Source organism: Kogia breviceps, chromosome 1 (assembly GCF_026419965.1).
Source record: "Kogia breviceps isolate mKogBre1 chromosome 1, mKogBre1 haplotype 1, whole genome shotgun sequence".
Classification (NCBI taxonomy): Eukaryota; Metazoa; Chordata; class Mammalia; order Artiodactyla; family Physeteridae; genus Kogia; species Kogia breviceps.
In genome coordinates, this window is record NC_081310.1 from 40,357,164 (window position 1) to 40,381,292 (window position 24,129).

General features: G+C 41.4%; 1 protein-coding gene across 1 annotated transcript in view; it reads right to left on the reverse strand.

The window, feature by feature from the left end:
- SMYD3 (SET and MYND domain containing 3) overlaps positions 1–24,129 on the reverse strand; it is a 739,596-nt gene that overhangs the window by 15,764 nt on the left and 699,703 nt on the right. The window contains exon 11 of the mRNA XM_059068124.2: positions 10,350–10,458. Coding sequence (XP_058924107.1) covers positions 10,350–10,458 — 109 coding nt within the window. The remainder of the gene's footprint in view (positions 1–10,349; positions 10,459–24,129) is intronic.

Genomic DNA, 24,129 nt, shown 5'->3' on the forward strand with positions numbered 1-24,129 from the left:
TCTGTACCATTTTTTCTAGATTCCGCATATATACATTAATATACGATATTTGTTTTTCTCTTTCTGACTTACTTCATTCTTTATGACAGTCTCTAGGTCCATCCATGTCTCTACAAATGACCCAACTGCATGCCTTTTTATGGCTGAGTAATATTCCATTGTATATATGTACCACATCTTCTTATTCCATTTGTCTGTTGATGGGCATTTGGGTTGCTTCCATGACCTGGCTATTGTAAGTAGTGCTGCAATGAACACTGGGGTGCATGTGCCTTTTTGAATTATGGTTTTGTCTGGGTATATGCCCAGTAGTGGAATTGCTGGGTCATATGGTAATTCTATGTTTAGTTTTTTAAGGAACCTCTATACTGTTCTCCATAGTGGCTGTATCAATTTACATTCCCACCAACAGTGCAAGAGGGTTCCCTTTTCTCCACACCCTCTCCAGCATTTGTTGTTTGTAGATTTTCTGATGATGCCCATTCTAACCGATATGAGATGGTAGCTCATTGTAGTTGTGATTTGCATTTGTCTAATAATTAGTGATGTTGAGCAGCTTTTCATGTGCCTTTTGGCCATCTGTATATCTTCTTTGGAGAAACGTCTCTTTAGGTCTTCTGCCTATTTTTGATTGGGTTGTTTGTTTTTTTAATATTGAGCTGCATGAGCTGTTTATATATTTTGGAGATTAATCCTTTGTCCGTTGATTCGTTTGAGAATATTTTCTCCCATTCTGAGGGTTGTCTTTTCATCTTGTTTATAGTTTCCTTTGCTGTGCAAAAGCTTTTAAGTTTCATTAGGTCCCATTTGTTTATTTTTGTTTTTATTTCCATTTCTCTAGGAGGTGGGTCAAAAAAGATTTTTCTGTGATTTATGTCAAAGAGTGTTCTTCCTATGTTTTCCTTTGAGAGTTTTATAGTGTCCGGTCTTATATTTAGGTCTCTAATCCATTTTGAGTTTATTTTTGTGTATGGTGTTAGGGAGTGTTCTAATTTCATTCTTTTATATGTAGCTGTCTGGTTTTCCCAGCAACATTTATTGAAGAGACTGTCTTTTGTCCATTGTATATCCTTGCCTCCTTTGTCATAGATTAGTTGACCATAGGTGCATGAGTTTATCTCTGGGCTTTCTATCCTGTTCCATTGATCTATGTTTCTGTTTTTGTGCCAGTACCATACTGTCTTGATGACTATAGCTTTTTAGTATAGTCTAAAGTCAGTGAGTCTGATTCCTCCAGCTCTGTTTTTTTCCCTCAAGACTGCTTTGGCTATTTGGGGTCTTTTTTGTCTCCATACAAATTTTAAGATTTTTTGTTCTAGTTCTGTGAAAACACCATTGGTAATTTGATAGGGATTGCATTGAATCTGTACATTGCCTTGGGCAGTATAGTCATTTTCACAATCAGTTACCTTCTTGAATCCCTAGGTAGATTTTTTTATGTTCAGTGGCATTAATTACATTCACATTGTTGTACAACCACTACCACTATCCATTTCCAGAACTTCTGTGTTATCCCAAACTGAAACTGTGTACCCACTAAACAATAATGCTCCATTCCCTTCTCTCTCCAGCCCCTGGTTACCACTATTTTACTTTCTGTCTCTATGTTTTTGACTACTCTACATACCTCATATAAGTGGAATCATACAATATTTGTCCTTTTGTGACTGGCTTATTTCACATAATGTCTTCAAGTTTCATCCATGTAGTTTCATTTTTAAGGATGAATAATATTTCATTGTCTGTATATTACACATTTTGTTTATTCATCTGTCCATGGACATTTAGGTTGTTTCCACCTTTTAGCTATTGTTAATAATGCTTGTTATGAACATCGGTGTACAAATATCTGTTCAAGTCCCTGCTTTCAATTCTCTTGTGTGTATACCCAGAAGTGGAATTGGTGGATCAAATAATAATTCTATGTTTCATATTTTTGAGGAACTGCTATACTATTTTTCCACAGTGACTGCCCCATTTTGCATTCCTGCCAGTAATACATAAGGGTTCCAGTTTCTCCACATCCATACCAATACATGTTGTTTTCAGGTTTTTTTCTTAATAATAGCCATCTTAGCAGGTGAGAAGTAGTATCTCATTGTGGTTGTGGTTTGCATTTCCCTAATGATTGGTGATGTTAAGCACCTTTTTATGTGATTTTTGGCTATTTGTATATCTTCTTTGGAGAAATGTCTTTTCAGGTCCTTTGCTGATTTTTGAATTGGGCTGTTTTGGCCAAAATTTGAATTGGGCTATTGTTATTGACGTTTAGGCGTTCTCTCTATATTCTGGATATTATTCACTTATCAGATACGTGATTTGCAAATATTTTGTTCCATTCTGTGCGTTGCCTTTTTACTCTGTCGATAGCGTCCTTTGATGCACAAACATTTAAAATTTTGATGAAGTTCAGTTTGTCTATTTTTTCTTCGTTGCCTGTGCCTTTGGTGGCATATCCAAAAAAATCATTGCCAAATCCAGTCTCATGCAGCTTTTCTTCTGTTTTCTTCTAAGAGTTTTATAGTTTTAGCTCTTATATTAGGCCTTTCATCCATGCATTAATTTTTAAAAATATAGTGTTAGGTAAGGGTCCAACTTTATTTTTTGCATGTGGATATCCAGTTTTCTCAACACTGTTTATTGAATGGACTGTCCTTTCCTCACTGAGTGGTCTTGGCACCCTTGTCAAAAATTATTTGACATATATCTGAGAGTTTATTTCTGGCTCTCTATTCAATTTCATTGGCTTATATGGCTGTCTTTATGCCAGCACCATGTTGTTTCGATTACTGTAGTTTTGTAGCAAAATTTGAAATCAGAAAGTGTCCTCCAACTTTTTTTTTCTTTTTCAATATTGTTATGCTATTGGGGTCTTGAGGTTTCATATGGATTTTAGGATGGATTTTTCCAATTCTAAAAAAACGTCAGTGGGATTTTGAGAGATTGCATTGACTCTATAGATTGCTTTAGGTTGTATTGACATCTTAAAATGATATTAAATCTTTCAGTCATGAACATGGAATATTATTCTGTTTATGTCATCTTTAATTTTTTTCAGCAATGTTTTATAGTCTCCAGTGTATAAGTTTTTTACCTCCTTGATTAAGTTAATTACTAATTATTTTATTCTGTAAGATGCTATTATAAGTGGAACTGTTTTCTCAGTTTCCTTTTGGGATCATTCCCTGTCAGTGTATAGGAACACAACTGACTTTTGCATGTTAATTTTACATCCTCCCACTTTGCTGAATTTCTTAGTTGGAACAATATCTTTTGTGGTATCTTTAGGGTTTCCTACATATAAGATCATGTCATCTATGAAGGGAGAGAATTTTACTTTTTTTCAATTTGAATGCTTTCACTATTATTTCTTCAAATACGTTTCCCACTCTGCCCTCTTTCTCTTCTCTTTCTGGGACTCCACTGTTAGATCTTTTGTTATAGGTACCATGGGTCCCTGAAGCTCTGTTCAATTTTACCTTTTTTAGTCATTTTATCTCTCTTTTTTAGACTGGACAGTTTATATTGTTCTATCTTCAAGTTCATTATTAACTCATTCCTCTATCCTTTCCATTCTGTTGTTAAGCTCCAGTCTGTATATTTTGGTAATTGTATTTATCAGTTCTTAAATTTCTGTTTGCTTCTTTCTATCTTCTATTTCTTTGCTGAGGTGTTCTATTTTTTCATTTGTTTTGAGGATGTTTGTAATTGCTGTTTGAACACATTTATGATTGGCTTTAAAATCTTTGTCAGATAATTCTAAAATCTGTTATCTTGGAGTTGCAATCTGTTGATTGTCTTTTTTTCCATGAAGATTGAGATCTTCCTTGTTCTTGGTATGATGAGTGATTTTCAGTTGAAACCTGGACATTTTGAGTATTATGTTGAGATTTTGAATTTTATGTAAACTTTCTGTTTTAGCTGGCTCTCTCCAATATTGCTCCGGCAAGAGTATGGCAGATGACACCATGTTACTGCCAGTTGGAAGTACAAGTCCATGTTCCTCACTTGGTTCCTTGTCACTGCTGGGCTTACACTTCCTGGTAGGCAAATTTCTGCTTGTTTCCTGTAATGTAACTTAATCACTATGCTTTCATTTTATGATTATTCTCTTAGTTATCTTCCCATTTTTTGGTTCAGAAACATACTCTTGAAACTGATATTCTTTATTTTAAGTCAGTAGGGGACAGTCATAAATATCAGAGCCAGGGGCTGCCAAACAACTCTTTTTTTTTTTTTTTTTTTTGCGGCACGTGGGCCTCTCACTGCTGTGGCCTTTCCCGTTGCAGAGCACAGGCTCCGGACACGCAGGCTCAGCGGCCATGGCTCACGGGCCCAGCCGCTCCGCAGCATGTGGGATCTTCCCGGACCGGGGCATGAACCCGTGTTCCCCGCATTGGCAGGCAGACCCTCAACCACTGTGCCACCAGGGAAGCCCCAAACAACTCTCTGAAGGCACTACTGATAATTATGGCACATCACGTCTGCATGCCCTCTTGTCCTCCCCCTCTCCCTCCCATCTGTCCACATGTTAAGGTGAGGTTATGCATTTAGAGGAGAGCTTTTTAACGTTGAGACCGCGGACCTATAGAAAGTCCATGGAGAGGCTTCAGGTGGTCCCTAAAACCCCCTTCCACACCAAATATTTTAAAAAGTGTTGTGCAGTGTGGATACGGGGTGGGGGTCAGGGAGGTGGGATGAACTGGGAGATTGGGATTGACGTATGTGCGCTGCCATGTGTAAAACAGATAGCTGGTGGGAACCTGATGCATAGCGCAGGGAGATCAGCTTGGTGCTCTGGGGTGACCTAGAGGGGTGGGACGGGGGGGTTGGGAGGGAGGTCCAAGAGGGAGGGTATATATGTATACAGATAGTTGATTCACTTCATTGTACAGCAGAAACTAACACAACATTGTAAAGCAATTATACCCCAATTAAAAAAAAATATGTGTATGTTCATTTTCTCTGGTGAGTCACTGGTCCTCACACAATTCCTAAATAAGAGCATGGCCAAAGAGGTTACAAATCATTGTAGCAGATTAAGAAATGGGAGCAACAGACTTGCAGGCTCTAAATCATCCATTTAGAGGGGCTTGAAATCAGGGTGCAGGCTGGAGTAGAGAGAGACCGGCATGTGCTTGGAGCTTTCCCTGGATGAGCTGGAATAGCTAGTAACCACGTGGGTATGAGAGGAGCTATGCTGGGGACTGGGCCTAAGCTCCCTATTCAGGTCCAGAAAAAGCTAAAAAGATCTCAAAGTGTACACTGCTTCAACATAATGAAATGAGAAGAGAAGAAACATTACAGTGTAATACAAGAAATTTACATCTAAATATAAAAAATGGTTATTGAGGGGGCAGAAGTTTGACTTTTTCCAGCCTGACTTCAGTTAACAAGGCACTACTAACAAAGCAGCTAGTCTAGCCCAGGGTGAGGGAGCTGGCAGTGTGCAGAGCTCACAGAAAAGCAGGCTCACTGATGAGACAGGCCAGATGAGAATGGTTGCCCCTGAGGTCCAAGAAGTCAAATTAGTGGCTAACAAAATTCTGCTAAGAAATAAATGGAAAGAAATGAAAATAGATTAGAGACAGGAGAAAGCAAGAGGGAAGGTACTGTGAAGGGACCCCAGGACTGTCCTGTGGCAGCAATCACAAGAATTTCAGCTGAGCCCAGGGGAGATGGGAGCCTAAACCAAATCAGAGCTGGGCTAAGAGGATTCCTTTCCTGGAGGAGGCCGGGCCTAATTGAATCTGTAACTAATTTTTGTTTCTGAAGCTTTTCTCATTTTTGTTCCAAATTCAGCCTTTGAAACCCTTATTCAAACTCTGTCTTTCATCCTGTTATTTCCAGATTTTCTAAGAAAGAATGTCCGGGGGTGCCAGTCTAAAGAGAACATCAGTTTAAAAAGGCAAGAATATATCTTCCCTTGCCCCTCTCTGGGTTACCTGAGCCCCGAGAAAGCTCAGGAGGAGAGGCTTTCTGCAGAACGAAACTACCCTGCTTCTAAACTCACAAGTCCTATGAACTTGCAGAAAGACGGAGGTGTGCAGGCTGTCTCTCTGTGTGATACTGTGTGATATATAATAAGAAATATATACTTGGTCTTCATCCCTATTTCTGGCACTGAGTTCCTAAAACCCTTGGAATTTCCTAAGTGATGAAAATGATCAAGGTGTCTTTATTATTTTAATAAGGTGACTTTTAGAAGCACCTAAGGATGGGGGCTGGTTGCTAGGATAACCAACCATATGATTAGAGGGTTGGAACTTTCAGGGAAGAGGAACTGGAGGTTGAATCAATCACCAGTGGCCAGTGATTTAATCAATCATGCCTCTGTAGTGAAGCCGTCATCAAAACCCACAAGGACAGGGTTTGAAAGCTTCTAGGCTGGTGAACACATGGAGATTCGTGGAAAGTGGTGAACTTGGAGAGATGCCCTATATGCATCTCTTCCACCTGGCCGCTTCTGATTTGTAGCCTTTTATAATAAACTGGTGATCTAGGAAGCAAAATGTTTCTTGGAATCCTGTGAGCTGCTTTAGCAAATTAATCAAAACCATGGTGGCATCCTTGGAACCTCTAAGCTACAGCCAGTCAGTCTGAAGCATATGTGACAACCTGGGCTCGTGACTGGCATCTGAAGTGTGGAAGGCGATCTCGTGGGGCACTGGGGTCTGATGCCATCTCCAGGGAAATGGTGTCAGAATTGAGCCGAACTGTAGGACACCCAGCTGGGTCTGCGAATTGCTTGTTGAAGTGGGGAAACCCCTGCCACACATTGGAATTGGGTGAGCAGAACCTTACTCTGCTTGTAAATGGTCAGCGTATGTCCTGAGAAGATCTGGTCCACTAGCCACATACACAGTACATATACATATTAGCTAAAAGAACAGGGCCAGGGTGGTGCTTTTAAAGACCTCTCCTCATTAAAAAATCCATTCATTCAAGTAGGAACTTGATAGAACTTGCTGTGTTCAGGGCATGTGTCTAGGTTTGGTAGCCCCAGGAGATACAAAAGGTATCTTGTGGAATTCCCATTCAATGGAACACACCCATGTGAACTGTTGGGGAGCAGTTCTATAATATAATTAATTGTTCAATAGGGGAAACACTGTATAACCCCAAACTCCAAACCCAAGTGCTAAAGGGACTGGGTAGTGAGGGAGTGATCAGAACAAGGGTTCCTACACAATAATAATCCTTTATACTCTCAAAACACTTGGGACTCAGCCAAACACACCCTTACACACTACCTTATCTACTTCTAAGATAACTCTATGGTGTTGGCATGATCCTCATTTTTAAAATAAGAAAATTATATTCAGAGGGATTGAGACTTGCTTCAAGTCATAAAAGTAGTAAATGACGGGACTGGGACCTGAACTCTGAATCCGAGTGTCTTCCTACTACGTGTCACTGCCGGGGTGAACATCTGCTTTCTGGTCGATAATCAGAACCCAGGAGACTCCGTGTCTTTTCCAGAGCCAAGCAGGAAGTTTGGGTAAGGGCACGACTAACCCCAGGCCTCGTGACAGACGTTCTGATGCTGCTACGAGGTCTTTCATTTGGCTGCTGTCAGGGTCCATATGTGGGCTTATCTTTGGTACGAGGGGCAGAAGATGCTACAACAATCACCAAGGGAGGCTTCTGGAGGAAATGAGGCAAGCTCACAAGAAGGACGTGAGGAAGACAGAATGGAACAGGGCACAAAGGGTATAAAAGGGCAATAAGAGTGTCACAAGAAGGGCTGGTGATCCGCGTGGCCCACAAATATCCCGTAAATCTGTATCTAGACATCAGTGTGGGTTGGTTCACACTTGTCTTTGCAGCTGAGGGTATGAGCTATCTCCATCAAGAGTCCTGCATGCAATGGCAATGATAAAGCCTCACGTGAAGAGCAGAAAAGATCCAAATCCCCTCAGATTTCTCTTTGACATCCTCCTCTGAGTTGGCACCGGGAGCTCAGCGGGATCTGAAGGGATTTCTACACTGAGTCTTACTAGAGAGTCTCAATTATTTGCTGGGCCAGTCTAGAGCCTTGGATTCCAGTCTGGATCTAATGACTTGCTCACGTGTCTGTCTCCTCCACTAAACTGTGAGGACAACACTGGGCCTTATTCAGATTAACAGAAGCATTTAATCAACACTTGTTAGATTAAATCGAACAGACTGGACCTGGCTCTGGTTCAGTGTGGCTCCAAGCCTTAGCTCCTTCAGTTTTCAAATGGACACGAAAATGCCTGGCCCACTGGCCTCAGATGGCTGTCATCTGTCATGAGGGCCAGATCAGTCATGTATGTGTGAGCAGTATTATTAATACTTTCTAGTCCCATAAAACATCAAAGGACGAATTTGATCACTTATAAAATACCTACTTGGAGGTGACCCTGGGCTGGGTCCGTCATATACTCGGGAAATTTCCTCCACGTTGTTTTCCTGTCAGAACATTCACATAGTAGACCCTCTATGAGGCTTTTCTGCTCAACTGATTTGACTGGCTGACAACCATTAGCCAGACCAGAAAAGGAAGGTTCTCCTGAGACTGCAGGAGCCTTCCAGTGTTCTTCCATCAGTCTGGTAAAGATGTCAGACAAGGCAAAGAGAACAGGAAGAGCTGAACACCTTTAGGAATCCTAGTGTTCTTCCTGTTGACCATGGGCTGATTAATTCAGTTAGAGATTAGGAAAAGGCAACAGGGCTAGCATTCAATAAAAAAACCAGCATTAGGGAATCTCACTTTTAAGAATCCCTTAGGCAGGCTTCCCTGGTGGCACAGTGGTTAAGAATCTGCCTGCCAATGCAGAGGAGATGGGTTCGAGCCCTGGTCTGGGAAGATCCCACATGCTGTGGAGCAACTAAGCCTGTGAGCCACAACTACTGAGCCTGCGCGTGTAGAGCCTGTGCTCCGCAACAAGAGAAGTCATGACAATGAGAAGCCCGCGCACCGCGATGAAGAGTGGCCCCCGCTCGCCGCAACTAGAGAAAACCTGCGCACAGAAACGAAGACCCAACACAGACATAAATAAATAAATAAATTTAAAAAAAAAAAAAGAATCCCTTAGGCATTTGTTATTTTTCTCATCTAAATGTGGATCAGCCAGCCCCTAGACACTCCCTGAGAGATCCCGATTCAGGGCCCAGGTCTCTCCACGCTTCTGTGAACAAGGGCATCGTGGCCCAGAGGACACGGGAAAGTGCCAGGTGCTGCCCATGAAACCCCACACACCAGCTCTCCATAGCCGCCACCAGTGCCAGGACCAGATAAGCACATGAGCTCTGCCTTTGGAAGCCACGGTTTGGGTGAGGGGGAGCTCTGCCAGGGTGGCATGGCCAAGACAGCAGAGAGACCTGGGCCCTAGTGGCAGAGGAGACTCACTGAGAGGGTGAGGACAGGCGTCACTCTTTAACACTGCATTCCAACACGGACCCAGTTCTCCCACTAAGTTTCTCCGCACTTATTGCTAGCACTGTATTGACCTCTCGCCCTCGCTCCCTTCCTCCCTTCTTCCTCCTTCCTCCAACAGTGAATACTTCCTAAATCCCAGACCTCACAGCCTCCTGGGGGGCAGGACAGCAGGTATTTCTGCTGCCCTGTGATGAGTGCTCAGCTGGCAGAGTTGTAGGGGGGCAGGGAGGACACAACATTCCAGCTGGGCCTTAAAGGGTCAGTAGAGTTCTACCAGGCCCAGGGGCTGGGGTCAGGGGAGGGCATATAAGGCAAAGGAGACAGCTTGGAAAGGACCATGCCTGGGCAACGGTGAGCGGCTCAGTGTACACCAGCTCTGTGTGTGTGTGTGTGTGTGTGTGTGTGTGTGTGTGTGTGTGTGTGTGTGTGTGAGTGTGTGTGTGTGTGTAGGTGGGCGGGCGGAGGCTGGAGGTGACGAGGCTGCAAAGGTGGTCTGCAGACAGGTGGTCAAGGGGCTGGGAATGTGGATTCTGTTCTGTGGGTGGGGAGGCATGGACAAGGGTGGCCTGTCCACAGTGGAGAAGGGCACAGGCGCAGTGGTGTCTGAGGCCAGTTTGCACCAGTTAGTAGGAGTTGATTGTTAAATTTTACTGATTTTTGTGAACTGGTTGATTTGACATTGGTAGTTTAAAATCAGCAACGGTGGGCATGTTTATACCAAAGAAATCGGCAAACATCACAAATCATTTTTGTTTTTTGAAGCTGGTTTTTAACATTTATGGGTATGTGTTTGTGTACAAATATGTGTGTGTGTACATATGTGTGCTTACACACATGCATACACACACGTGTGTAGAGTTGTTAGAAATCACAAGGAAGAGGCCTAGCAACAACCAGGAAAAGGTATTCCAGGCAGAACTACACGCGATCTTGGCACACTCACCAGCCTCAGATTCTTCATCGCTTGGGGAAACATGCCTTGATGTAACTGCAATTTGCCAACTTTCATTACCTGCACGCCTCTGACGGGATGGTTTCCTGGGAAAAAAATCCTGGAAGAAAACAAATGGCAGTGTCAGTAGCTCTCACTGGTGCAGTCAGCATAGTCAGGAGACTATGAAAGTGGGAGCAAACGCTGGCTGTGAATGTCAGTGAGCCACTGAGAAGAATCAGCTTTGCAGCCAGGAGAACATGATACTGAGGGAAGAAGCACACTATTGGTCTCCTGTTCCCCAGAATGCCTTTTGCATTGGGAAAAAAAATGACAGGACTGGAATACCTCTCTAATAAACACTAAAAGAAGAGAATCTGGACCTCTGCGTTTATATTTGGCAGGGGGTGCAGGGACCAGGTGCTAATCTTATCCTCCAACCTCTCCTGTGAAGCTCCAACACCCAGGATAGCCTTGGACCAGAAGCTGGCCTCTCAGTATATAATTGTTAAGTAAATGAACAAAAGCTTTCAGGACTCCCCATCTAGAAATGCCCACACGCTCCTTTTAACCGCAAAGCCCCCTGAGTTTCAGTGCAGAGTCCCTCATTCATCACAGTCCACCTTTCTTACAGGCCCCGTGTATTTATTCTGTCATCACTGGACTGTTTTTTTTGTTTGTTTTTAACATCTTTATTGCAATATAATTGCTTTACAATGGTGTGTTAGTTTCTGCTTTATAACAAAGTTAATCAGTTATACATGTACATATGTTCCCATATCCCCTCCCTCTTGCATCTCCCTCCCACCCTCCCTCCCTCCCTATCCCACCGCTTTAGGTGGACACAAAGCACTAAGCTGATCTCCCTGTGCTATGCGGCTGCTTCCCACTAGCTATCTATTTTACATTTGGTAGTGTATATATGTCCATGCCACTCTCACTTCGTCTCAGCTTACCCTTCCCCCTCCCCCTATCCTCAAGTCCATTCTCTACGTCTGCCTCTTTATTCCTGTCCTGCCCCTAGGTTCTTCAGAGCCATTTTGTTTTTTAGATTCCATATATATATATATCACTGGACTCTTTGGATTCAGACACCCCGTCTGTGTTTGCTACCATGTTGCATGTAGGAACTCTGTACATACTTGACCTCTTTCATACATGACAGAATACAACAGGGTGTTGCAGTGGACCGAAGAATGAAAACCCAGGGCTATGTTTCAGACCCAGTGTTATTTCAACTCGATCCAACAGGAATGTATTATGTTAGATTCAACAAAATGTGTACAGTTCGGCCTCTTCTGCCCCCCACATCCTCTAGCCTGATAGTCTCCTGAGCTCCTGCTAGATGTGCAAGATCGATCCTGGGACCGGGGGACATACTACACTGTATATATATATGATCTTTTCCCTCAAGGCCCAATAATCCCATGAGACACAAGGCAAACATTCATTCACAGTTTTAAAATATCACCGAATAGAGCATGATTTAGTGTCCCGATGAAGCCTACGTTAATTAGTAGATGGCAATGCTCAGTTCAAGTGTGTAGAATGAACTGAGAAAGTGATATAGGAGTTATGAAAAGGAGAGTTATGATGATTGGTTGGACCAGGGAAAGTTTCCTGGAAGAGGGAAAGAGGACTTAACCTGGCTCCCCAGGATCTGAGAAGGTTTGTCTTGGTGGGGAGAATGGAAACGCATCCAAACCGTTGGATGGCATGAGCGAAGGTGCATTCCAGATGCTTCCCGTCCAGAGAACACAGGTGCCTGCCTGTAGGCCTCCAAAAGATAACTCTGAGTCATGACTTATACGGGGCTTACCATGTGCCAAGCACTGTTCTGTTTCTCATTTATGAACTAGTCATGGAACCCACATTTAGGCTCTCCTGTGTAATAGAGGTGAGGTAGCTTTATCAGGAGAGACATGTATGTTCTCTGATTAGTATACTATCTTCAAACCATTCCCTCTCCCTGAACCTCAACTCTTCCCCACATGAAATGTGATATAGAAACTTTTTTCATTCAGGCTCTTAAAGAAGTGGAAAGCAGTACCTCAGAGAGAGGTATTTAAATTAATAGAAGGTCGGCCATGCTTCTTTTAAAGAACTGAAAAGGGAGGGGAGGGGGGAAACAAAGGGGACACCTGGGTCCTGGACTTTCTGTCGTCTTCTGAGCATGCCAAGAGATCAGTCACATCACCTCTCCCCCTTACAAAATGAACATCGTTGTCTACTTGTGTGGAAAAGATTTTAAAATCCCCAGACAAAAGGCTTAAATATAGGATGCCACTGCCCTGTACTTAATTGCCTTGGACACTTTCCTTGAAAAGCACACCTGCATTTGGAACTTCTATTGCTGTGAATGTGGCATAATTAAATTTAAAGGCCAAAATGTAATTTCATACTAATAATCATCCCATTAAGTGGATGTCTGTCACATCAGTTAGCAGAAGGAAAGAAAATCTTTGGTTCTGTGGTGGCAGAGAAAGTGGTGCATAATTACTCCATGAAAGGTACTTGCTCTGGTTGCTTAAAGATATTAAAAAGTGGAGTTTAATCAGGAGAGGATGAGGAAGTGTCTGGGAGGGGGACTTCCACATAAATATTTACGGAGCAGCCTAACAGCTCTGGCAGGGGTGCTTAGTGTGTGCCTGGGTTGTTTCTGGAGGCCTCCCAGCTGACATATGGAATAAGCATCATGATTACTTGCTGGAATGGCACCCCAAGGAAAACTGGTGAAGCTCACTCCTGCTGGGAGAAGTTCTTTACGCAGGGCATGGGTTTTCATCAACTTTACCGAGTGTGACAGTGATGAGAGAAGGCCTGCAAGAGCTCTTCAATCACAGGACTGTCAGGAATCAAGGCTAGGCTGAGAGCCTGAACCAAAGGAATCAGGGATGCCTGAGTACTGCGAGGACTAAAACAGGAGTTTGAGTGGGAAGGTGAGGGGAAGGTGTAGTAGCTAGGAGAGGCCAGGTACTGTGCCCAGTGCATAAAGGATGCAAGAAGCCCACGGTGAGTCCCTGCCCTTGCTTAATTGCAGATACGAAACAAATTGAGTTATGATACAGAGAGGACTGTGAGAGCTGCCAGACCACGGCACAGACAGTGGGTGCTCCAGAGGCAGTGGAGACCACAGTGATCAGGGAGATTCCTTGGAGCAGCAGAGCTTGAGCTGGTTCAGATTGGAAGAGGTGATGGGCTGCTAGGACAGCATGTGGAGCATGGGAAGGGTGGGTAGCTCTGGCAATGGTACAGGAGGCTGGAGACAAAAGGGCCAGTGAATGCATGATCTGACCGGCGGCGAAGAAGAGCGGGAGAGGAGGTGCACCTGAGGCCAGGCTGTGCAGAGGCATCCATGCCAAGCTAGGAGGTTTAGACTTTGCTTGCAGGCAGCTGGGCACTATAGAGGGGCTGAGGGTGTTTCATCAGAATAGGAAACAGGATAAATTGGAAAAGAGACTCTAGAGGCAGAGAGACCTGAGTCAGGATGTGGTAATGAGAACAGAAAAGAAGGATCTGATGCAAAAAATGTCCTACAGCTGATTTAACAGGACCTGGAGACTTGCTGGAGTCTGGTAGTCAGAGCTGACTCCAAGATTCCGAAATTGAAATGCCACCACAAAAACACAAGTAAACTATGTAATAACAAAATCATTCAGCAAGGCATTCTACTTGTTTGAGTGTTATAAATTTTCTTTTCATGGGTACAGTGCTAACAATCACGTGGTCCAGGATCCTGGGCCTAGAATGGAAAAAGTGCCCTTGGTGTTTCTGAGGTGAATAAGTGTATAGGAAGAAGGTGTTTAAACAAGCAGAGAAAAGCAGCAGCACACATGCTAGTTTAATTCAGACCCATAAGCACCAAGATCTTGCTGCCATATTCTACAAGGAGGCTGAGGGTCAGGGAACTGGAATGTCTCAAGTTAAAAGGGGGTAGAGAAAAACATGGCAGGACCTATGTTGGCAGGGCCTATGTTGTTGGTCTTGCTGAGGTTTTTCCACATGATGCAATTACTAATCACATTGCTTCATTACAGGTAGCAGTTTTGACATTTATATGACAGGAAAAACCATTTATTGTTAGGATTATTTTTTAGAACTGATATAAAATGCATCACTGAATTTAAAACAAGAGCTTAACTTGACTGTATAAACTGTATTTTAGAGTAACCAAATAGCGATAATGTATGAATTTTAGCTGATAAATGTGAATTTTAGCTGATTAATGTGAAATCTAATTCTAATGATGGAATTAGAAAAATCAGCATTTTGCAACTCTTGATGAATCCACGAAAAAAGTATCACTAGATGAAATCAGTAGATCAAAGAATGATGGAAAATTTTTAAATGGATAAATTAGGTTGTTACCATCTGAACCCACTGATCAATCTTAGCATCACTAAAGTGGGACAGCCAGACATTACATGCTATCTGATATGATGCAATAAGAAGGATTTTTACACCACCTACAAAGGATCCTTGCCAAAAAACAAAAACAGAAACAAAGAAACTAAATTTAATCAAGCCCATGAAGTTAAATTCCATTTCATAGGAAAAACAAGTGATAGAGGAACAAATAAAAGCAACCAGCTAAATTCGAGATATGGGAAATTCTACAGGACCTTCACCCAGGATCTTCAACAGGTCAATGGCGTGAAAAGAAGAAGATGGCAGGGGAGGAGAACACTCTAGATTAAAAGAGACTTAAGAGATACAACAGTCAAATGTAATTTGTAGACCTTTTGCATCTTAAAATAACTGTAAAAAGACATTTCTGATTCAATCTAGGAAATTTGAACATGAAATGGCATTGTGGGTAAGAAAATGTCCACATTTTTCAGAGATACAAACTGAAGTATGCATGGATAAAATGATGTAATGACTTGAGTTTTGATTTAAATTTCTTCAGCATAATTTCTCTTTCCAGCAATGGTGGGTTACCTTGTTTCAGACTAAACTCTGTGCTAAGAACAAGAAACGTTAGACAAAATATTTATAAAAATCTGTTTGGGGCTTCCCTGGTGGCGCAGTGGTTGAGAATCTGCCTGCCAATGCAGGGGACATGGGTTCTAGCCCTGGTCTGGGAAGATCCCACATGCTGCGGAGCAACTGGGCCCATGAGCCACAATTACTGAGCCCGTGCATCTGGAGCCTGTGCTCTGCAACAAGAGAGGCCACGATAGTGAGAGGCCCGTGCACCGTGATGAAGAGTGGCCCCCACTTGCCACAATGAGAGAAAGCCCTCACACAGAAACGAAGACCCAACACAGCCATAAAAAAAAAAAAAATCTGTTTGAAGGTGTCAAAGAACCACAGAGGGACAGGAGTCTGGATGTGGCAAAATGGCAGAAAGAGCAGAAGCTCAAGTAGGTGATCCTTACATTTGTTTCTGCTTTTCCCTTTGCTGATTTGAAAGTAGAGGCTGATAGGCTAAACAGCTGAGCAGAAGTTTTGGCAGTCTCAAGGATGCGGAGACACAGAATTTGGAGTTCAGGGCTTAGCAAAGATGAGAAGGAGCTCTAGTAAACATCCCTGACTTTCATTTGTGAGCCCCACCAAAGGGCTACAATCCAGGAATAGTGGTAAGCCAGAAACAGACTGGCCCTCCCAAAGACTGAATCATTTCAAACCCTGACTGGAGTAAGGTGATCTGTTTCTACCCTGACTGCCAAAAGCAAAAGTAAATTCTCTCTGCAGGAAGATAACATAATCCTGAATCTCAGTTATCTCTCTAATTTTTCTATACTGAATGTCCTGCATTCAGTAAAATTATAACCAGGCATACAAAAAGACAAGAACTGTCTGAAAACCAAGAGAAAAACATAGACAATGAAACAAACCTACAGGTTTGCAGATATTGAGGCTCTAATAAATTAATTAAAAAACAATTATAAAAAGTATGTTTGCAGGCTTCCCTGGTGGCGCAGTGGTTGAGAGTCCACCTGCCGATGCAGGGGATACGGGTTCGTGCCCCGGTCCGGGAAGATCCCATATGCCGTGGAGTGGCTGGGCCCGTGAGCCATGGCCGCTAAGCCTGCATGTCTGGAGCCTGTGCTCTGCAACAGGAGAGGCCACAACAGTGAGAGGCCCATGTACAGCAAAAAAAAAAAAAAAAAAAAAAAAAAAGTATGTTTGCAAACTTAATAATAGAAAAGAAGTTTAGCAGAAAATTGAAATTATATAAAACATAACCAATGAAAATTCTAGAACTGAAAAATAGAAAACTGAAATTAAGATCTCAATAGTTTAACATCAGATTTGTCACAGCCAAGGAAAGAATTAGAGAACTGGAAGGCAGGTCAAAAGAATATATCAGTTGCAAAACAAAGAGAGATGAGGAAATGGAAAATAAAGAGGAACACAGGTCTCATATAGGTAAACTGGAATCTCAAATGAGAGATGGGAGAGAATGGCAGAAGCAATATCTAAAGCCATAATGGCTGAGAATTTTCAAAAGTAATGAAAGCTAAGAACAGCAAAAAGAATAAAATAATTCAAATAAGGGGAAAAGAGGGGGAAGTAAGGTGAGAGATAAAATAAGTGTTGCAAAATCTTGATAGTCATTGAAACTGGATAGTAGAGATATGAAGGTTCATTATATTATTCTATTTTTGTGTATGTTTGAAATTTTTCATAATTAAAAAAGCAGGACACTGCATTTTACTTTTTCACCTTCAGAAGTTATGGACTCTGGTAGATAACTGCCCCAAGTTTCAGAAGATTTTGGAATTTTACTTAATTCTAAGTCTTATATAGAAATGATATGATACACACAATGAGTGGCATACACTGGCCTTCCACACTGTCAAGACATCAGATCGACACTACTTGATAGCTAGAAGAACAGCAGATGTAACAGCAGCTCACACTCAGCATTAAGAAGTTTTGCTCTAGGTCTTAAATCAACTGTAGAAACTCATTGTCAAACACCATGGGTAACTGAGACAAGGAAGCATGAAAAGGCGGATAGAGTCATAGGATGTTCCTTAGGGTCTGTGTGAGTTAAACCAGCTGCTGTATGGAAGTTATTTATGCCTTTGTGGTAGGGTAGCTTTATTTGTAATATGATACATTTTTGTTGTTGTTAGTTAAAAAAAAAAAAAAAGATCCTAACATTGGGAAACAAAACCAAAGAAAAAAAGACAGACTATGCTGGGAACTTCAGAACAAGGAGAACTATTTCTTACCATTTCTTAATTAATTCACACAGTTAGTCTGGAGAGGTGCTGCTCTCCAAGTGGGATGATGAAGGCTTACTTCTCCATTACCTCTACAGCTTGGTTCTGTTGGTGACAGGAGGATCAGGGCCATGAATTCTCACTTGTTTCCAAAAGAAAAAGGTCCTGGTTTCCAGCATAGACTGAACCCTCACCTCTTGCTCCATCTGTGACACATGCTGTCAGCCCCACAGCATTGAGAAAGATGGCTCTGCCACACACACCCCACCTCCTGCCACCTGAGTATAGGAAAATAAATTCATAGCGCTTCTCATAATCCCATCACACATTACAATGGGATTTTACAGTGTTACATTGAGACTTTGTCTCAATGCAATGAGATTTTTCTTGGGTTTATTTTATGCCATAAAATGAGTAAGCAGGATCATTTCCTTACACAAAGAATGCATTTCTGCTTCTCTTAGTTTCCACCAAATAGGTCCTTCACTCACAAGGCAGAGCTTTCTTACTCTCAGAAGTTTGACAATTTTTAATTATTTGTATATGATCCATTGTTCAAAAGAATCTCTAAATCAGCTAATAAGTACAAAAGAGCTTTTTGTTTATTTTAAATGCTCATGTAATTCAGCCTCTGGAGCAGAGGTTTTATGGTAGATAAATTAGAATGAGGGAGTTAGAGGAGATTTGGATTTAAGACCTGGTTCTTCCAAGCAGTTAGCAGTGACCACTTCACATCACAATTAACCTGATGGTAAGAAAAGAGATGGGAGAACATTTGGGACTGTCAACCACATATAAACACAAACTAGTACTATTAAGTTTCCAGGAATAGTGGACGTAAGGCAATTAGTTGCGATGCACTTTTACATCCATATTGAGATAAACAATGGGGAAAAAATATCACTCAATTTTGTTGCAAAGTGTAAAAGGATAGCCTAATAGCACCAAAATAGTTACATTCCAACAGCCAAAAGACCCACCTGGATCACCTGTATGTTTGCCTGTTTCTTTTTAAATGCAAGTTGAATATGTAGCAACACAAAGAGAAGCCTGGTGGGGTCTGGAGAAATTGAGACGATACTGGCTGAGTAGCCAGGAGCTGCCTCCTTAAGGAAAGACTTATGATGCAGATAGGGTTAAGTGTCCAATTTTGAAACTAAAAGTTTGAGTTTTAGCTTTCTTTTTAGAAAAATGAACAGAGAAGACATTGCCCATACTTATAACTTTCAACTTAGGTGTGCTTAGTTTCATGTAATGCTGATTTGTGCAAAAATTTCCTCATGCTCTTTCCAGGCCTGCTCATGTGCTGCCTGGCCCACTGGCAGTTTGGCTAACAGCAGGGAGACATCATAGGCCTGTCCGTGCAGTTGGCCTTGCATGCAGCATAGTGGAAAGAACTGGTCAGAATCTTCCAGGCAGGCAGGATGGTACTCCACTGTATGCAAATAGTCCTTTTTAATACTCATAATGGTGAGAGTACTGTCCTTTGTCTGGCTTTTGCCTGTCTCATATCTTACAGCACTTTTTTTTTTTAGGGTGTGGAATATTTAATACTATTTTGAAATATTTCAAAAAGGCCAGCCAGTATGACTGAATTATACTGTAACTATAATTTAGTTATTAAGTCCTTGGGAAAAAAATGGTAGTGAGATTTTCATTAGAAAAGTTCCACTTGGGGATTTCCCTGGTGGTCCAGTGGGTAAGACTCCACGCTCCCAATGCAGGGGGCCTGGGTTTGATCCCTGGTCAGGGAACTAGATCCCACATGCATGCCGCAACTAAGAGTCCACATGCTGCAACTAAGAAGTCCGCCTGCCGCCACTAAAAGATCCTGCATGCCACAACAACGATCCTGCACACAGCAACTAAGACCCGGCACAGACAAAATAAATAAAAATAAAAATAAACAATAAATTTAAAAAAGTTTCTCCCTTTAAAAAAAAAAAGAATACTTCTACTTGTCCTGTACAAGGTCTATTTGTCCACTTATATGGGCAATAAAAGACACCTCTGAAGTTCTGGATATGTACTCTAAATCCCCTAAATATCTGAATACACAGATGGTCATATCACTCTGAGATCATTTCCCAAAAAGAAGCCCTTGAGTAGAAATTTTAAAATTTATTTTCATAAATTATTTATTCATTTGGGCCTGTTCAGATTTATGAAAACTGTTTTAATGCTGTTTCTGGTAATATGGCAAGCTTAATAGCCACATTGATTATCTCACTAAAAACAATGTAAAACGCTAGATAAAATATTTTTTAAAGTAATAACGTGCTGGCAAGATAGTAAAGAACTGTCAGGCCAAAATCTAAATGAAGAGGTACCCTTGAGAAGTAAGTAGGATTGCAAAACCACTGCTATACTGGTGTGCTGAAACCTCTGGCTTCATCTGCTTTTTGGAGCTTGTGGGGCAGAAGAGCAAGCTTGGTGTCTACCCAATAGTGAAGGGTCTAATAGGGAAGCTTCCCCTCTTGCCAATCATGGGAGACAGATTACATACAAAAGAGTCACAGTAAGGCTGACAGTGAAAGCCAGAAGCCAGTAGAATGATACCTTCAATGTGCCTAGGAAAAATTATTCCTAGTCTAGTATTCTATATCCTCAAAAATATCTTTCAAGAATCAAGATGTAGAGGTAAAGGTTCAAGGTTACTTTTGGAGGTGATGAAAATGTTCTAGAATTGACTGTGGGGATGGCTGCACATATCTTTGAAAATAATAAAAAAACAATGAATTGTATACTTTAAATGGGTAGATTGTATGGTAAGTGAATTAATTACATCTCAACAAAACTTTAACAAAAAGAATGAGACATTAGCACCCACAAAATGAAATACTTAGGTATAAATCTAGTGAAATATATAGAAGATCTATATAAGGAAAACTACAAAACTCTGATGAACAAAATCAGAATAAATGGAAAGATATTCCATGTTCACTGATAGGAAGAGTCAATATTGTCAAAATGTCAGTTCTTCCCATCTTGATCTATAGATTCAATGCAATCCCAATCAACATTCTAGCAAGTTATTTTGTGGATGTCAACAAACTGATTCTAAAGTTTTATGCAGAGGCAAAAGACCCAGAATAGCTAGCACAATACTGAAGGAGAAGATTAAAACTAGAGGACTGACACTACCCAACTTCAAGACTTAATGTAAAGCTACAGTAATCAAAACAGTGTGGTACTGTATTTGTGAAAGAAAAGACAAAATGGATCAATGGAACAGAATAGACCCACATAAATACAGTCTACTGATCTTTGACCAAGAAGCAAAGGCAATACAATGGAACAAAGGCAGTTTTTTTTTTAAACAAATGTTTCCGGAACAACTGGACATACATATGCCAATAAAAAAGAATCTAGACACAGATCTTAACACCCTTCACAAAAAAGAACTCAAAATTGATCTTGGGTATGATGGTGCCTTTTTAGTTACAACAACAAAGACATGATCCATGAAAGAAATAATTGATAAGCTGGATTTCATTAAATAAAAATCTCCTGCTCTGTAAAAGACAATGTCAAGAGAATGGGAAGATAAACCACAGACTGGGAGAAAATATTTGCAAAAGACACATCTGATAGAGGGTAGTTATCCTAAATATACAAAGAACTCTTTTTTTTTTTTTTTTTTTTTTTGTGGTACGCGGGCCTCTCACTGTTGTGGCCTCTCCCGTCGCAGAGCACAGGCTCCGGACGCGCAGGCTCAGCGGCCATGGCTCACGGGCCCAGCTGCTCCGAGGTATGTGGGATCTTCCAGGACCGGGGCACGAACCTGCATCCCCTGCATCGGCAGGCGGACTCCTAACCACTGCGCCACCAAGGAAGCCCCAAAGAACTCTTAAAATGCAACAATAGGAAAAAAACCAATTTAAAAAATGGGCCAAAAACCTGAACAGACATCTTACCAAAGAAGATACACAGATAGCAATTAAAGATATGAAAAGATGCCCCATATTATATGTCATCAGGGAAATACAAACTAAAATAACAATGACATACCAGTATACATCTATTAGAATAGCCAAAATCCAGAACACTGACAACACTAAATGCTGGCGAGGATTTGGAACAACAGTTTTCATTCATTGCTAGTGGGAATGCAAAAGGGTACAGCCACTTTGGAAGAGCTTGGCGGTTTCTTGCAAAACTAAACATGCTAAACAGACTAAAAACCACAGTACCCAGGAATTGTGCGCCTTGGTATTTACCCAAAGGAGTTGAAAACTTAACATCCACACAAAAACCTATATACATGGATATTTATAGCAGCTTTGTTCACAACTGCCCAAACTTAAAAGCAACAAAAATGTCCTTCAGTAGGTGAATGGATAAATAAACTATGGTACATCCAGACAATGGAATATTATCCAGTGCTAAAAAGAAATGACCTATCAAACTATGAAAAGACATGGAAGAACCTTAAGTGTATAATACTAAGTGAAAGAAGCCAATCTGAAAGGGCTACATTCCAACTCTATGACATTCTGGAAAAGGTAAAACTGTGGAGACAATAAAAAGATCAGTGGTTCCCAGGAGTTCAGAAGTGAAGGAGGGATGAAGGGGCAGAGCACAGAGGATTTTTCAGGGCAGTGAAATACTCTATATGATACCATAATGATAGATACATGTCATTATACATTTGTCCAAACCCATAAAATATACAACACCAAGAGTGAACCCTAATGTAAACTATGGACTTTGGGTGACTGTGCTGTATCACTATAGGTTCATCAATTGTAACAAATGTCCCACTCTGATGGGGAATGTTGATGATGAGCAAGGCTATGCACGTATTGGGTAGGGAGTATATGGGAAATCTCAGTACATTCCTCTCAATTTTGCTGTGAACATAAAACTGTTTTTTAAAAAACGAAGCCATAATTTATAAAAAAGGAATGAGGTTGAAATAAAGACATTTTTGGACAAAGAAAAACTGTGAATTTGTCACCTCAGATCTTAACAAAAGGAATTTCTAATTATGTACTTCTGGTAGAAGGAAAGTGAGCCAAGACGGGAAGTCTAAAGTGCAAGAAGGACTGAAGAATAAAGAGAATGCTTACATGGGTTAATCTATGAACACTGACAAACAAAACAATTTTAGGGGGTTAAAAATATGGTAAAAATAGAAAATACAATAAGCACATTGTATATGTCAGTAGGGAAGAAAACAGGATTCAAGAATTCTAAAGTCCTAAATCCAGGAAGAACCTACAGTGGTTACATGCATATTTACTTTATATTTTTTAAGTAGTTCATCTATAATTTATATACCTTTTGGAAGGTAGGATATATTTAATAATAAAATAGCCTTAAATAACTGATTTAACATTCAGTTTGGTTTTTTGTTTGTGGTACACGGGCCTCTCACTGTTGTGGCCTCTCCCATTGCGGAGCACAGCCTCCAGATGGGCAGGCTCAGCGGCCATGGCTCATGGGCCTAGCCGCTCTGCGGCATGTGGGATCCTCCCGGACTGGGGCACGAACCCGTGTCCCATGCATCGGCAGGCGGACTCTCAACCACTGCACCACCAGGGAAGACCCCTAACATTCAGTTTTAATTTCTAGATACAAAGCCATTGTGTAAAGAACAATTAAATTAATTATAACCTACGAACTTAATGATCTCAAAAGACTGAGTATTAAATCAAGAAGGGAACACTGTAGTTTTTAAATTTTTTAAAATTTATTTTACTTATTTTTATCTTTGGCTGTGTTGGGTCTGTTGCTGTGCACGGGCTTTCTCTAGTTTCAGTGAGTGGGGGCTACTCTTCATTGTGGTGTGAGGGCTTCTCATTGCGGTGGCTTCTCTTGTTGCAGAGCACAGGCTCTAGACACACAGGCTTCAACAGATGTGGCACGCAGGCTCAGTAGTTGTGGCTTGTGGGTTCTAGAGTGCAGGGTCAGTAGTTGTGGTGCACGGGCTTAACTGCTCCATGGCATGTGGGATCCTCCTGGACCGGGGCTCGAACTTGTGTCCCCTGCATTGGCAGGTGGATTCTTAACCACTGAGCCACCAGGGAAGCCCGACACTGTGGTTTTTAAAATGTACATACTTTTCCTTTGTTTGAAAGGAAAAAATTAGATTTACAAAAAATTAACAACTAGTAAAAAGTTGCACAATCTAGTTTTAAATAGAATATGAAATATAGTTTGCCATCAATAAGCTTAATGAAGTTATATGTCTGTATCTATAATACAGTGTGTCTCTAACAAAACCGAGAGTGTTGCTCTTGACATGTATTCCAGAAGTGACAGGTACTTTTATTGAAATTAGCTGATACAGATGCCAAGCACTCAAGAGCCCCTAGCTCTTAAAGAAGTCTTAGGCTCCCAGAGGACAGGTGTTGGGAGGAGCTAAAATGTGTACTGAGAAGCAGAGATGTTCTCTTTTGCAGTGATTTCCAAAGGAAAATATAGTCTCTTGGGGCAGAGCAGATGGCATTGCTTAGATGTAGAATTGTGAGACAGTGAGTCTGTGGCAAGGGTTGGCAAACTGTGGCCCGAAGGCCAAATCTCACCTGCAGCATGTTTTCATAAATAGTTTTATCAGCAGACAGCAACACCTATTCATTTACATATTGTCTATGGCTGCTTTCGGGCTA